A 14,270-nucleotide genomic window follows, 5' to 3' on the forward strand; every position below is an offset into this window, starting at 1 on the left:
AGGAATTTTTTCCTCCTTTTAAATGAGTAAATTTATTCACAAAGTGAAAATTAATTTATTTTATATGTTCGGAATAAAATGAGTATAAATAATGATAAAAAAGTTCAATTATCTATTTTGTTTAAGTTGGATTTTTAAATTATCAGTTAGCAGGGTTACATCTTTGTAAAATTTTGAGAAACAAGGAATGCAACTTACCAAGAGAATTTTAACACAATCCAATGCACTAGATGTAGGATTTGTAGCTGCCCAATGAAGAGGTGTTTTTCCTTGATCATCAGGTATGCATATATTAGCATCCTACAAAAGTATTTTAAAAGTATATAAAAAAGAAATAAACTATATAGTGTGATTAATAAAATCAGAGATACTTAAATTTCAAACAGAATAGAAATTTACCGTAATTTCCTGTGTCGGAGTGTCCACGAAGATGGACAATCCGTAGGGGCAGATATTTCAGTTTATAAATTCAGTTCTGTTAATAAACACTGCAATATAATGTGCGGATTGTATGGTGGTTTGTTTATTGCAAAAATCTACTTTTATTTATGTAAATAAAAAAAGATACAGCATAACTTTCATATATATTTCAACAATGCGAAAAAATTGTGTATGTGAATTCAAAGAGCTTGATTGAAGAGTTTTTGCGGGAAAATATATTTTAACAATGTTCTTGTCCACAACTCCAAACTTGCATGTGCGAACTTTTTTCGTAAAGTAGAAATGGTCTTATACACTTTTATGACTAACAAAGGTAAAAAAGAAATTGATGATGTTTGATATAAATAATTTCGATAGATGAGCCGCAGCGATGATTTCAATACTCTTTTAGCAGCTAATCTGTGGATAATGTGCAGGAAATTATGGTAATTTATTTTACAGAACTTTTATATTGTTAGACTAACTCCTCATATTCATATGGCACAGTTAACTGATTAAAACAATGAATAAAGCACAAAAAACGTACACATCATATTTTTAATCTTTTAAACAAGATTCTTCTTCAGTGTTGAAACACAAAATGTAATTCAACAGTGACATAACATTTTGCATTTTGACTTTGAGAATTAAAATTATAGTTGTGATCATTTTGTGTTTTATTCATAATATTTATCTTATACACAGCACAAAATATAATTATGTACAGCACAAAGTATAAAATATCTTCATTTCGATTTGTACATTCAGATAAACAGGAAAGGAAATATAACATGCCATAACTTAAATCTGATAGGATGATGATTTTAACTAAAAAAAAAAACTTTTCCCAAGGGTTTTTTAAAAGATTAGAACGAAAAAAGAATTAGATTTTCTTATATTTTTTGATTTATCCAGAGAATTAGGCTACAAGTATTGCTCAGGGGAAAAGTTTTAATCTTTTCCTGAAAATTTAATTTTTTTTAAAAGACATAAAAAAGTGAAATGCATCTAAAGGCATCATGAAAAATTTTGAAATTTTAAAAAAGAATAAAGTTAAAAATTTCACATTAAAAAATTAAAAATATGATTAGTAAAATATTTAAAACTAAATTAAAATATTAATAATTTATTTTTTAAAATTTCTAATCTCTTAAACATCCTTTGTATATCCATACAAGGGCTTGTTAATTATGTTATGTCCAGGGTATGTAAACAATAATTAATATATAAGAATTTCTACAAAACGTAAAGGCACACATTGTTAAAAAACAATGAAATTTCTAGTTCACGCTGGTAACAAAGTATTGAAAACTGAGATATTCAACCAGTGAGCAGTTTTAAGCATTCCTTATTGAAAATTTTGGATCGAAAATTCATTTCTTGCATGGAGAAAAAAAAAGTTAAAACTAAAACTATAGAATTATAGTTATATTTTAATAGAACTGTAAATTGGGCAGAAAATAAAAGCAAAAGGTGAATACATACAAATGAATTGCTATTTATGTTATTTTATTAAGTCATAAATATAAAATAATAATAATTTAGAGCATATTGTAATTGAAACGATGGCGCTTTATTATAAACGAAAGAGAAAGATGCCTTTTATTACTAAAGATTGGTTAGCTCAACTTTTTTTCTTCTTTACTTTTTCGTTTAAGCATTTTATGAATTCATCTTGAAACAAAGGACTTAAAACTGTTGTGACTCCAAACAATAAAATTTATAAATGTGTAAATAGGGAAATTCTTTGAATTATCCGTTATAAAGCAATTTCCATGTACAATTAACCATGCACAGTTGATATATAAAAATCGAATAATAATATAGATAAGTTGAATGAGATGGTTATAAGGCAAATATTTAAAACAATGAACATGTAGCATATTTTAAGAACTTCATTTTAAAATGAATGCCAGAACACATACAAAGCAAAACACTTCCGAATTGAATGAGTATGCTGGGTTCCCACTCAATTTTCGAAAAAAAATTCAAGGACTATTCAATGACTTTCAAGAACCTAAACACAAATTAATTATGGACCCATTCTGTATTACAGTTAATATACTAAAGTACATGTCAACCAGATTTTATAATTGCGTCGAAACAGAAATTGTAAATTTTCAAAGCATAATGCTTATTTGACAAAATAATAATATTAATAATAATTCAATTTATCAGCTACTAATGCAAATGGTTGATAGTTATATTGCTGCTTCAAATCACTTTGAAAAATTGCAATTGACTAAAAAACTTCAATTGAGACTAACTAACTAAAACTAGCATCAGTGAAACTTTTAATGAAAAATTTGAAGTAAATTAGAGTTAATGAAAAATAATATTACATTAAACAAGCATAGTAAATAATTGATAAAGTTTATGTAATTGCACGTTTATTCAAATATAAACTTTTTTTTAATATATTAAATCCAAATATTAGGTTACAGGAAATGAATATAATTACATAAAATATCAAAACATATCCATTTAGCACATCTGTTTCAATTTTAATAACAAATTTGTTTTGTTATTAAAATTTGATTTTGTTGCTTCAGAATATCAATAATGTATTTTCAACACAATAAAATCTATCGTAGAACAGTATTTCACAGATAACTAAGACTTACGAAGCTATATTTTCTTTAAAATAGATCCATAAAATGAGAAGAGTGATTTTTAAAATTTTATGAACATGCGTAATTTTCACGATGCATACTTTTTAAAAATCACGTTTATAAAAATCTAGATATATTATATGTAAATCAAAATTATAAGAAAGGTGAAGTAAGTTTCGAAGATTGCGTAAATCACGTATCACAATTTGTAAGTTGAAATCAAATTGCGGTGTATGTTTCGTAAATTGGAACAATATGAATAGCAAATGTTACAAAACGCAGGAACTAACAAGACGTAAATCACGATGTGAGATAAATCATTTTAATGTGAATTCTGTTGCATGATTAGTTAATAATTTTCATGCAAATAATGATCATTATGAGGGAAATTATAATTTGTGACTCGAAAGTTTCTTAATTTAGAACTATGTGTGATTCATAAATCATTTTGAGGAGAATTGCAAGCATTAATTCTTAAATCTCTTTTATGTGAATCGCAATGCGTAAATCTTAAATCCTTCTAATACCATATAGACTACTTGAATGAGAATTGTGATGCACGATTCTGAAATTACTTAAATGCATATCACGTTACATGATTCAGACATATCTTTAATTGAAATCATGATGTGTGCTTGATAAATAATTTTAATGTGAATCCTGATGTGTGATTTATAAAATACCTCAATACGTATCCAGAAGAGTAATTTGCAAATCACTTTAATGAAACATTTGATATATGATTTATTAATCACTTTCATTTTAATCCCAATTCATAGAACACTTGATATGAATTCTGATCCATAAATCAAGAATCAGTTTAATGTGAATCACGATTTTTATTCATAATTCATGAAATCTAGAACTAAATTTTATTTATTAGCAGTAAAAACTAATGTAAAAAATCTGATTTTATATGATAACAAATTAATGATCCTTCTTATAAAAATTAAAAAAACAAATAGGATAACAATATTAACCTGTCATAATAATGAAGTTAACACATTGAACATATTTCTAAATTGATTAAACACTAGTTATCATTCAAAAACTATGAATACCAAAACTAAAATTTGCTAGAAATTTCAGCTTTCTAAGCATCAGAGATGAACAATAATCTGGAGTGAAAAATCCAGGAGAGAAAAATTTTGTACCTTCCTTACCTCTTTTCACTTCAAGCATTAAAAATTGCATCTATTAGAAATCTATAATTTTGTTTGAATTTATTTGTTATTTTTTTACTGCTTTTTTGTAAGAAAGATTATTATTATTTTACTACCAAAAAATCAAGAACTTCTCAAGTACTCCATGGCAGAGTTCAAGGACTTTTCAGGGTCCTGATTTTTTTCAACAAAATTCGAGGACTTTTATGGTTTTTCAAGTATCATGGGAACCCTGGTAAGAGAAGAAATTTTGAATTGAGAAGTAAAATAACAAAAAGATATAGATATATTAAGAATTCCTCATGAATATTACTTTTGATCCATAAGTATTATTGGCAAATTAAAGTGTTGATGTAAATTGTCATGTATTTAGCAGTTCGAAGCTATGTGAACTATCACATCATGCATACGCAATTGAATCTGGACTTCCCCTCTTCCCTTGTGGGAAGTTTCAGTTTAAATTTCTCACCTGCTAGTGTTGCATGAAGATGCATCTTCTGTATTCTAAATTTTTAATGTTGTAAATTATTAATAAACTAGTGGGCTGCGCCCTCTGCTCACTAACGCTCGTCAACCCCCGAAAATTGCCACGCAATCTTATATGGTTTGCTTCGCAAACCAAGCTCGCTTCTCTCGCTACTAACTTAGGTACATTGCAAATGCACAAAATTCTAAGAATTCAAAACAATCATTCAAATCCATATAACAACTTTTTTTTAAGAAAAAATTACATCTTTTTAGTAAATACTAAGTCATTAAAATAAATTTGAATTCAAATAAATGACATGTAATTCGTTAAACCTATTAGAAATGTGCTATAGTATAAAATCTTAAGATAAAATTTCTAAAACTGATATCTCTTTAAATAGGTTAAAATTTTGGCTATAATTAAGTCTATTAAAAATTGAAATAAGTGAATTGCAATGGAAAAACCTGCATAAACAAATAAATTCTAGTAAAACAAATAAATTCGTGATATAAATGAAATAAATCGTCAAATAAATTTGTAATATATAAATTCGTGAAAAAAAGCGCTTTCGACAAAATACTAAAATAGAGATCTATCGACAAAGACTACTCACTTCTGCCTAGCTTATGCTCTCTCTGGTTATTTCAGTATCTGTTTTTAAAAGCCACCTCAGCTAGATTTGGCATGTGACATTTTTAGCGGCAATCATCGGTCGATTTTCTAGCGTTGCCATTCGAGGAGTTGTAATGAGGCTTTTTTTTTTCACCATGTAAGAGAAATATATAGAGAGATTGTGCTCTTTTAATATATAATAGTTTTTATTCCCAAAATCCCATGATATGGAACAGCACATTTATGTTATTAATGCTATTGTTACTTGATAGATTAATAATAGGTATTTTCTTTATTAATATGCAGTCAAAAAAATTCATGTAAAAGTTTTAAGATTTTTAGAACTATAACTTTAAAGAAAAGAATATACCTTTAAGAGCAACATTCCAACATGACTTGCATTTGCCCATGCTGAACACCAGTGCAGGGCAGTTTTCTAGAAACACAAATATTAAAACATTGTTATAATAATACTCTGGCTAATGCTCAAAGTATAAGAACAATGAAATAATATCACAAATTCTTCAGACAATACAAGGGAGGAAAAAGTTGCATTTATTATCAGGGTTAGCAGGATTTAAAGCATGATTAAAATCCCAATTTAAATTATTCGATTTTTTAAAAAAAAAATCATTGGTTTAAAAAGTTGAAATTTTTTTAAAAATAAACCATTAAGTGGAAAAAATTTTTTTATAAAATTTTATTCATAAGCTAGGAGGTTAAGCCCCCTATTTGCTGCCACTCAGCAATCCTGATGATTGCTTCACAACGACTGTTGTTTTTTGGCAGAAAACTAAACCAACTAACTTGGCAGTTTTTCTACCAAAGTTAAAATTATTCACTTAGCACATATGTACGGAAAGGAATTCTGTTTGCTTACGCTTGTGCCTCCACTTCCCATGTGCAAGTATTATTATCTATTAGTATTATAAATATTTAGATCTATTGGTGAACAGAAGTAATTTTTCGAAGTAATCATTTTTTTAAAATAACATTTATATGGTTATAACATTATATTGTTCTAACAAAGTTGATGAGTTCACAACCGTAACTTAATATTTTTGCTTACAAACTGGCAGATATATTAGACAAGGTGCATAGCCAAATATTTCACCAAAAAATAAGCACCTTTTAAGTACTTTTTAAGGACTCAAAAATATTTTTAAGCACTATATATACTTTAACAAAATGCAAAATAATTTTCAAAGACTTTATATGATCATGATAAAATAACTAGTATCTGACAAAGAACTCTTTTTTTTAAAATTATATTAGCCACCACAAAAAGATCGAGAGATTTTTCCTTTCGATATCAGAGGGTGGAAAATGAAGTCTGAAAGTGAGAATATCTTGAAAAATGCAGCAGAGTTTCACATGAGAGTGCAATAATCTCTCTGAACCATGCACATGCAGACTCCCAAGTATTTCATCAAACATGTAAAATGAGTGGTGCTTTCATAAGCTACGGACCGATGGTACGTTGATTGTGGTTGAATGAATTGTGAAATCATTGAATAGAATAATGCAAAAAGCTCGCTTTTGAATAATAAGTGGTGAAATTCACCACAGTAGGGAAAATATATTTTCAAAAAGGGAAAATTGAGCACTTTTTAAAATCACTCAATGAAAAAAGCACCTTTAAGGGCATTTAAAAAATGAAAATAAGTACCTTTAAGCACTTTTTAAAAATGCCACGCACCATGTTGAATACTATTTTTGATTGCATTTCATTGAGCATGAAGCTGATCATTAAGTTCTAAAATTACTAAAAATTACAAGGAGAACAAAACCATCTATGGTTAGCTTGACGGCGAAGACATTCTAACCTGTGATTCATCTATTACTGAGGGAATTTTATGCCAGCAATTTGGTCAGTTTGAGAAGGGAGAAAGCTGTTTGGAAGGCGAGCATTTCCGAACCCCAGCAGTTGGTACATTGAATATTTAATGTAAGTATAAGAAACTTGGTGAGTACCCCTGTGGCAGAATTTATTTGTGCTTTCAGCGACAAAACTCTCTATCACTAATTTTTTTTATTTCCAATGAGCTGCACAATCAGTCTTGCCGATGAGCAGACCTAGAGCGTTCTCCAGAGGTGGTATCCACTCTTTCAGGACCACCACAATGGGTGAGATACCGTTGGTCATGTTAATTTTGGACGTCTAGTTTCTGCCACACTAGATGGCAGCACCGAGACTCTATCTGGATGCTAAAGTGCACTAGGAATTTAATTTTACCGGAAATGCGAAGAGCCAATAAGGCACTCCAGGGATCTTTTACATGCCACATAATCATACGACATGGCCGCTGAGGATTTTCTGCATCCCGAAAATCTGGTGTCTGGGCCGGGGATCGAACCCGCTGACTTGGGCTCAGAAGGACGACGACAAACCAACTGCGCCACCCAGCCATCTCTATCACTAATTTCTTTCTGCAATACACTTTTAATAATAACAAACAGATATGGAAGGTATCTACCACATTTTAGATATTACAAGTAACATTAACACGAGATTTACATTAAAATATTACGAGCAAATTTCTGTAGAAAAGAAAAGTTTTTTTTTACTCTTTAAAAGAAAAATCTTTCTGCAAGAACTCTGTAATGTTCTGCAACAATGTCGCTGCTATTCTGCCACAGGGTTGAGTACTTTATGTGCATTACCCTGCTTTGCATGTAGACACCAGTAAATAAACATCCTTTTGAAACTGGAAATAGTAGTTAACCCTGTATCATCTAAAGAGACTTACTTTTGAGCTGTCTTGAATATCTGACTCTCCGGGCTTGAGAACCTTAAGAACTGCAGACAGACACTTGGAATTAGGATTTATAGCAGCCAAATGTAAAGGCGTTATTCCCGAAAAATCCTTCAGTTGATAGGATGCATCGTATGACAGAAGCAGCTTCACGCATCGATGAAAGCCCTGTTTAAGATAAATAACTAATAAGTTTAGATATGGGAAACAAATCACAGGCAGGCACTTTTTATGATTAAGAAAATTAAATTGTTATTTAACATTTGAAAATTAATTGACGAGTTTAAAAAAATAATTGTGAAATTGAAAAAAATTAGCACAATTCTATTTTTGGTTCCTTTTTCTAAAATTAATAAAAAATGATTTATTTTCATATAACTTTAGTTTAGTTTCTGTACATAATCGGCTAAGTTTTTTGCATGTACAGAAAAGACTATTAACAATGCCCTAATAGTAATCCATTTCAGTTCAATTTGTGTGTGAGATAGCAAAATATCTTGCAAATGGGTAAACTATGCTGATAATTTTTGCTATATTTCTTGAGACCTCTCATGCTATATCTCGTCTTTTGCTTTATTTTGGTAGGGCACATGGCCCATGTTCAAGAGGTCATGGATTCCATCCTTGCCGGCCGAACACTTTTGGTGTAGGCAATGGTGACTGATGCAAGTTAAATCTGTTGAGCCCTAAAGTCCTTCATGTTTCCATAACAAATCATACCACTGGGGGTACTGTTCCAGGAATTTCCTTGTCTTCTGGATTGGGTTCAAAATTACAAGGCTACAGAGTTGAACAGTAGTAGTCGTAAACCCAAAATTAGATCGGCTGCTCATGGATGGTTATAAAATATATTTCTGGAGAGGTTAAAATTACAAAAGCAAACAATAACGTCAGCCTTTAAGAAAGTTCAAAATCTGTGCCTTGGTTGTGGACTCGAAGACCAGTACGAGCCCTGGTCCCCACATATACATTGCATTTTTTTGAGCTTCTAGTCTTAGTTCCACATTGAAGAATAAGAGACATCAATTGGAATTTCTACTCCCAGGATCTGGATGATCAGCAAGTCAGTTTGCTTTTTCCAAACCCACCTGAGTCTTACAGGGCAAGCGATGATAGTAGTAGTGATACTGGTGCTATTTCGTCACCTTCAAAGATCCTGAGTTTTGGAGCAATGAGAAGTCAATACAGCAACATAAAATCACACAATGTAAGTTGAATGATCCGGTAAGAGATCTACAATTACCTAAAGAGTAAAGCAATGGAATAATCTTAACCAGACAGTAAATAGGGGCCCATTTTGGGACCCAGATATATATATATACACTGGTGTGCAAAACTTAAGCAACAAGTGGTTTTTCGGTCACAGCTCCCCAACAAAGTATAAGATAGCTATGAAATTGCAGTATAATATGCACGTAATTCAGTAGAAAGATTATTTGTATGCAAATTTTAGAAAAAAGAGTCGTAGGTGATGTAAGCGTACCTAAACCTTGTGGGTCGGTGTGCGCAGGTCAAAGCTGTGATAAAAGGGTGAAGAACACCGTAGGTAAAGACATTAGCTGCAAGTGCAAGTGATTTGTTTTGTGAAACATGTCATCAAGAAATCATTTCGACGATTTTACTTGAGGTAGAATGATTGGGAAGCTTGAGGAGGGGCGTAGTGTGACCAGTGTCGCCGAAGAGTTTGAGATCAACAAAAGTGCTGTTTCTTGTGCTTTGAATGCCTTTAAAACTACCAGTACAGCTGTTCTGAAGGTTGGTGGTGGCCGTCCAAGGCAAACAACACCAAGAGATGACCGTTGCATTGTCCTCCAGGCAAAAAGAAATCGTTTTCAGTCAACGATCGCGATATCTCAGCAACTGTGCACAGCCACAGGACGACAAGTATCAAGATTTACAATGGCCAGACGCCTCCACAAAGGTGGCTTATTTGCTAGACGTCCTGAACGCTGCATACCTTTAAAAGTTAGCCATTGATGGCACCGTTTAGAATGGTGCAGAGAACACAAAAACTGGGCATCTCATCAATGGAGTCGCCTTTTCACAGATGAGAGTCGTTTTAGTGCTACAAGAGATTCTCAACGTCAGTTGATCTGGAGAGAGGTTGGAGCTCAATTTCATCCCAATAACATCGCGGATAGAGATCGTTACGGTGGTCCTGGAGTTGTCATCTAGGGTGGCATTATGTTGAACAGACAGACTGAGCTTCAGATCTTCGACTGAGGTTCTGTAACTGGAGACCGCTACTGCAATGAGATAATCCTACCCCATGTGCGTCTGTTCCGAAGGGTCATTTGACCAGACTTCATTTTTATGGATGACAATGCCCGGCCACACCGTACTGCTAATGTTCAAGAGCTACTGGAAGGTGAAGATATCACACGAATGGATTGGCCAGCCTTCTCTCCAGATCTAAATCCCATAGAGCATGTGTGGGGTGCATTAGGGAGACGTCTTGCGACACGACAGTATCCTCCTGGTAACACCGATCAGCTGAAAGATGCGTTAAAGGAGGAATGGAGACTTTTACCTTAAGAACTCCTGGATAATCTGGTGCTTAGCATGGAGAGACGATGCCAAGCAACAATTACAGTAAGGGGAAGGCATATCCCATACTAGGGAACATCTGTCAGTTGTACTTACGTTTCTTCAGGCAATCATGTGCAGCGCCACTATAAGTCAAATAAAGCCTTTTTTGTTCCATACCCTACTTTAAGCTTTCTATTCATTTCTGCACCATTATTCTTTTACCATCGTTTAAGTACAAAATAATGTACATCATATTCAAATTTCATGTCAATCGGATGATTTTTTGTAGAGTTATGACAAAAAACGCACTTGTTGCTTTAGTTTTTACACACCAGTGTATATATATAAATGTATATATATATATATATATATATATATATATATATATATATATATATCAGGGTTTGAAAAAATCCGCGGGAAATTGAGTTTTTTCATTTAGTGCTCATGAACTTTAAAATTTTACTATGAAAATATTTTTATTTATGAAATAGTGTCGTATAAGCTTAAAAATAGAAATAAATCCAAAAAATTTATGTAAAATGTATATTAATAAAATTAAAATAAGCTTAAATAATGCACTATCACCAATACATGATTGAATCTTTATTGTTAAATACACAACGTTTCAAATTTTTTAACTGAAGCACTATAATATATATATATATATGTGTGTATATTGCAAATTTATAATCAATAAATATTTATAATCAGTAAAAACTAAAATTTCATCTGACTTTCACCTTTAATAAAATTAAACTGGAATAAATATTTAATGGTCTTCCATATTTTTATAATACAAATAATAGAAAGTGAAATTAAAATTACGCATAATCATAAGGAGTATCAGTTACTTGTCCCATTTTTCAAATATTTTACCTTAGAAAAAAGACTGCATTCTTAGGTAAATTTTACTTTTAGAATTTCTAAAAACAAATTAATCTTAAAATTATAAAAAAGCATGAATAAAAAGTTTTAGCTTATTTTTTTAAAACCAGAAAATAAAACTCTTAATTTGTTAATTGTTGTTTTATGTATCACTTAACAGAAAAAAAATTTTCGTTTGTTTTCAATTTTTTTAAAACATGATTAAAAGAAGCAAAATAAATTATATTCAAATGAAATCTTAAAAATAATATTTAAAAATCTTAAAAATAATACTTTAATTTTTAGCTGTTTTTAATGGTGATAATTCTCCAAATAGTCAAAAATTGTCAGCAGATGTTAAGAGTTAACTTTAAAAAAAAGTCAATTTTTTTATTTATTATTATTATTATCATACAGCAAAGTGTCTACATTTCTCACTTAGATGGTGATACACTTTTATAAGTTTTGTAGCTTTATCTATTTCTAATCTATTTTGTAGTTTACTCCACACCAAACCAAAAGTTGAAAAGTGTCTTTCGATAGAGACGGAGGATGCTGATGCTGTGTGTAAACAAAAAAGAATTGGCAGAAATTTTGCGGAAGGTTGGAATTTTTTTCTTTTTTTTTTGCTATAATTTTCCACTATTTTTTGATGAAAACTGTTGAATAACGGTGTTAAGCATCATTGATTTTGGAAAGTATTCCGGATCGGAAGTTTTGAAAGCCATAACACCTGGCAGAAATTCTTCATGATGCTTAGAAAGACAGTTTTCTGCTAATTGCTCTTGTTCATCATTTAAAAATTGTCTCCTTGTTTCGGGATCCAGGATGCATATGCTAATAAAAGAGGTGGCTCAACAACCACATGGAATCTTTTTCCAAAATATTTATGGGGTTCTAATTCATCCCACGATAGTAAGTTAATTCATAGTTCAACAGCTTCTAAGATTGAAATGTTTTCTGATTGAAGCTTTTTTAAAGCTTCAGAAACAATTGATATCTGTTTTTCCAAATTGATAGTTTATTGGTAAAGCCAAACATTATTTAATATTTTTGACAAATTATATTCTTCATTTTGATGTTCAAGAGCAATCTCTTAATATTTATGATAATTATTGGCATAAGCTTTTACACGGTCACAATATGAACTTTTGGGGCATCAAGCAGTTTTTTTCATTTGCCCATCCATGTGCTTGATGCACATTTCGAAAATATTTGTATCTTCCACGATGTGTCCAGTGATAGTAATAGGAGAAACTTCCTTTTCAACCAAATTTCAAAAAAACCAATTTGTGAAAAAAAACCACCAAGTGGGTTTTTTCAATGATGTGGGCCCACCCAATAAAACCCGGGCTGGTTTTTTCAAAGTGGGCCCACTTGGCGAACTCTGATATATATATATATATATATATATATATGAATAAAACATTTTGGGACCACCAAACTCCTTCCCTTTCATTTCGTTTAATAGCAAAAATTGGTATTTTTAATTGGTATATAGCAATAATTGGTATTTTTAGGCACATTGATGAAAATTGACAACAAAATGGATAAATAGAGAGGGATACTGATCAACAATTCATCAAAGAATCTGTTTTGATTGGTTAAGCAATTGACAGGAAAGAAACCTACGAGAACAAGAAGCAATTGTTATGAGCAGTAAACTGTGACAAGTTTAAGTGGCAAATTTCCGGTGATAATTACAAAGTAAACGAAAGCATAATTTTTTAAGGACTATCCTGAAAAACTGCAATCATTAAAAAGTGAGAGCTAAGCTTTCATTTACATTATCATATCCAAATTCAGCACCTTTGAAAACATTAAAATTATTTTTATCAATGTTAGAGAAAAAAAAAATTAAATATTGTTGACTAGTGTTTTTTTTTTTTTCATTTCATAACAAAGCACATGAACATAAGAAAATAGTTTAATAATTGGTTATTATTTTTTGTTGTAGAAATCCGTATGCCATAAAGGAATACAAGAGTAGTATTAGAAAACTTAATTTTAAAAAAGTTTAATTTTTCCCAACTATAAACGAGGTTTGCAAGATTGCTATGATATTAAATTCCATTATAGAAAAAATAAAATCACCTATACATAAAACTGAATTCAGTTCTATCATATATTATGAAAATGCTCTAACAATTTTTATTTATGGGTTAAAATTAAATTCAGATTTTCTAAGAATACTGTAAAAATGTCTTTTTTTCAGGTTTTCCTAGTAAAGAAACAAAAAAAAAAAAAATAAAGAATATACGAGTATCAGTATGAAAAAAATTATGAAAAAAATTACTCTGAATGAAAAAAGTGATCAAACCTTATTAGTGGCTATATGGAGAGCTGTTTGTCCTAGAGAATCAGAGTTATCAACATGTACTGCAGCTTTGAGTAGAAGGTTAACACATTCAAAGTGATGGTGAATAACAGCCAACATCAAAGGTGTTTTTCCACATTCATTCTTTATTTCAAGAACTTCAGGAGCAACAGTATCAATCAATCTCTTTAGAAAATTTTTATTACCAGAAGAGCTTGCTATGTGTATGGGCAATGGCATCCTAGCTAATAATAAAAACAATTGTAAGCAGTATAAAGCAATGGTAGAAGCTAACATATTTGACAAAGTAATTCCCCAAACCAATGAGTACAGGGCCGGGATAGCCTGGTTGGTAGGGCACAGGTCCCATGTCCAAGAGTTTGCATTTTTGATCCCAGGCAGGCCGAAGACGTCCTGCGTAGTGAATGGAGACTGATGCAGGTTAAATCTGTTGAGTTGCAAAGTCCTCTATGTTCCCAAAAAAAATCAATACCTCTGGGAGTACTGATCCAAGAGTTTCCTTGT

General features: G+C 30.9%; 1 protein-coding gene across 8 annotated transcripts in view; it reads right to left on the reverse strand.

Moving 5' to 3' along the window:
• LOC107451382 (uncharacterized) overlaps window positions 1–14,270 on the reverse strand; it is a 59,953-nt gene that overhangs the window by 43,761 nt on the left and 1,922 nt on the right. For 4 of the 8 annotated variants that reach the window (XM_043054756.3, XM_043054755.3, XM_043054754.3 and 1 more), the window contains exons 2-5: window positions 13,749–13,990; window positions 8,027–8,200; window positions 5,647–5,712; window positions 199–300 (exon numbers count right to left, since the gene is read on the reverse strand). In XM_043054756.3, coding sequence (XP_042910690.2) covers window positions 199–300; window positions 5,647–5,712; window positions 8,027–8,200; window positions 13,749–13,985 — 579 coding nt within the window. In that variant the 5' untranslated portion in view covers window positions 13,986–13,990. The remainder of the gene's footprint in view (window positions 1–198; window positions 301–5,646; window positions 5,713–8,026; window positions 8,201–13,748; window positions 13,991–14,270) is intronic. The other 4 variants (XM_043054753.3, XM_087164660.1, XM_087164661.1 and 1 more) reach the window with 1 other exon arrangement.

The sequence above is a fragment of the Parasteatoda tepidariorum genome, chromosome 5 (assembly GCF_982258835.1).
Source record: "Parasteatoda tepidariorum strain Cologne lab strain chromosome 5, Ptep-v5.0, whole genome shotgun sequence".
Classification (NCBI taxonomy): domain Eukaryota; kingdom Metazoa; phylum Arthropoda; class Arachnida; order Araneae; family Theridiidae; genus Parasteatoda; species Parasteatoda tepidariorum.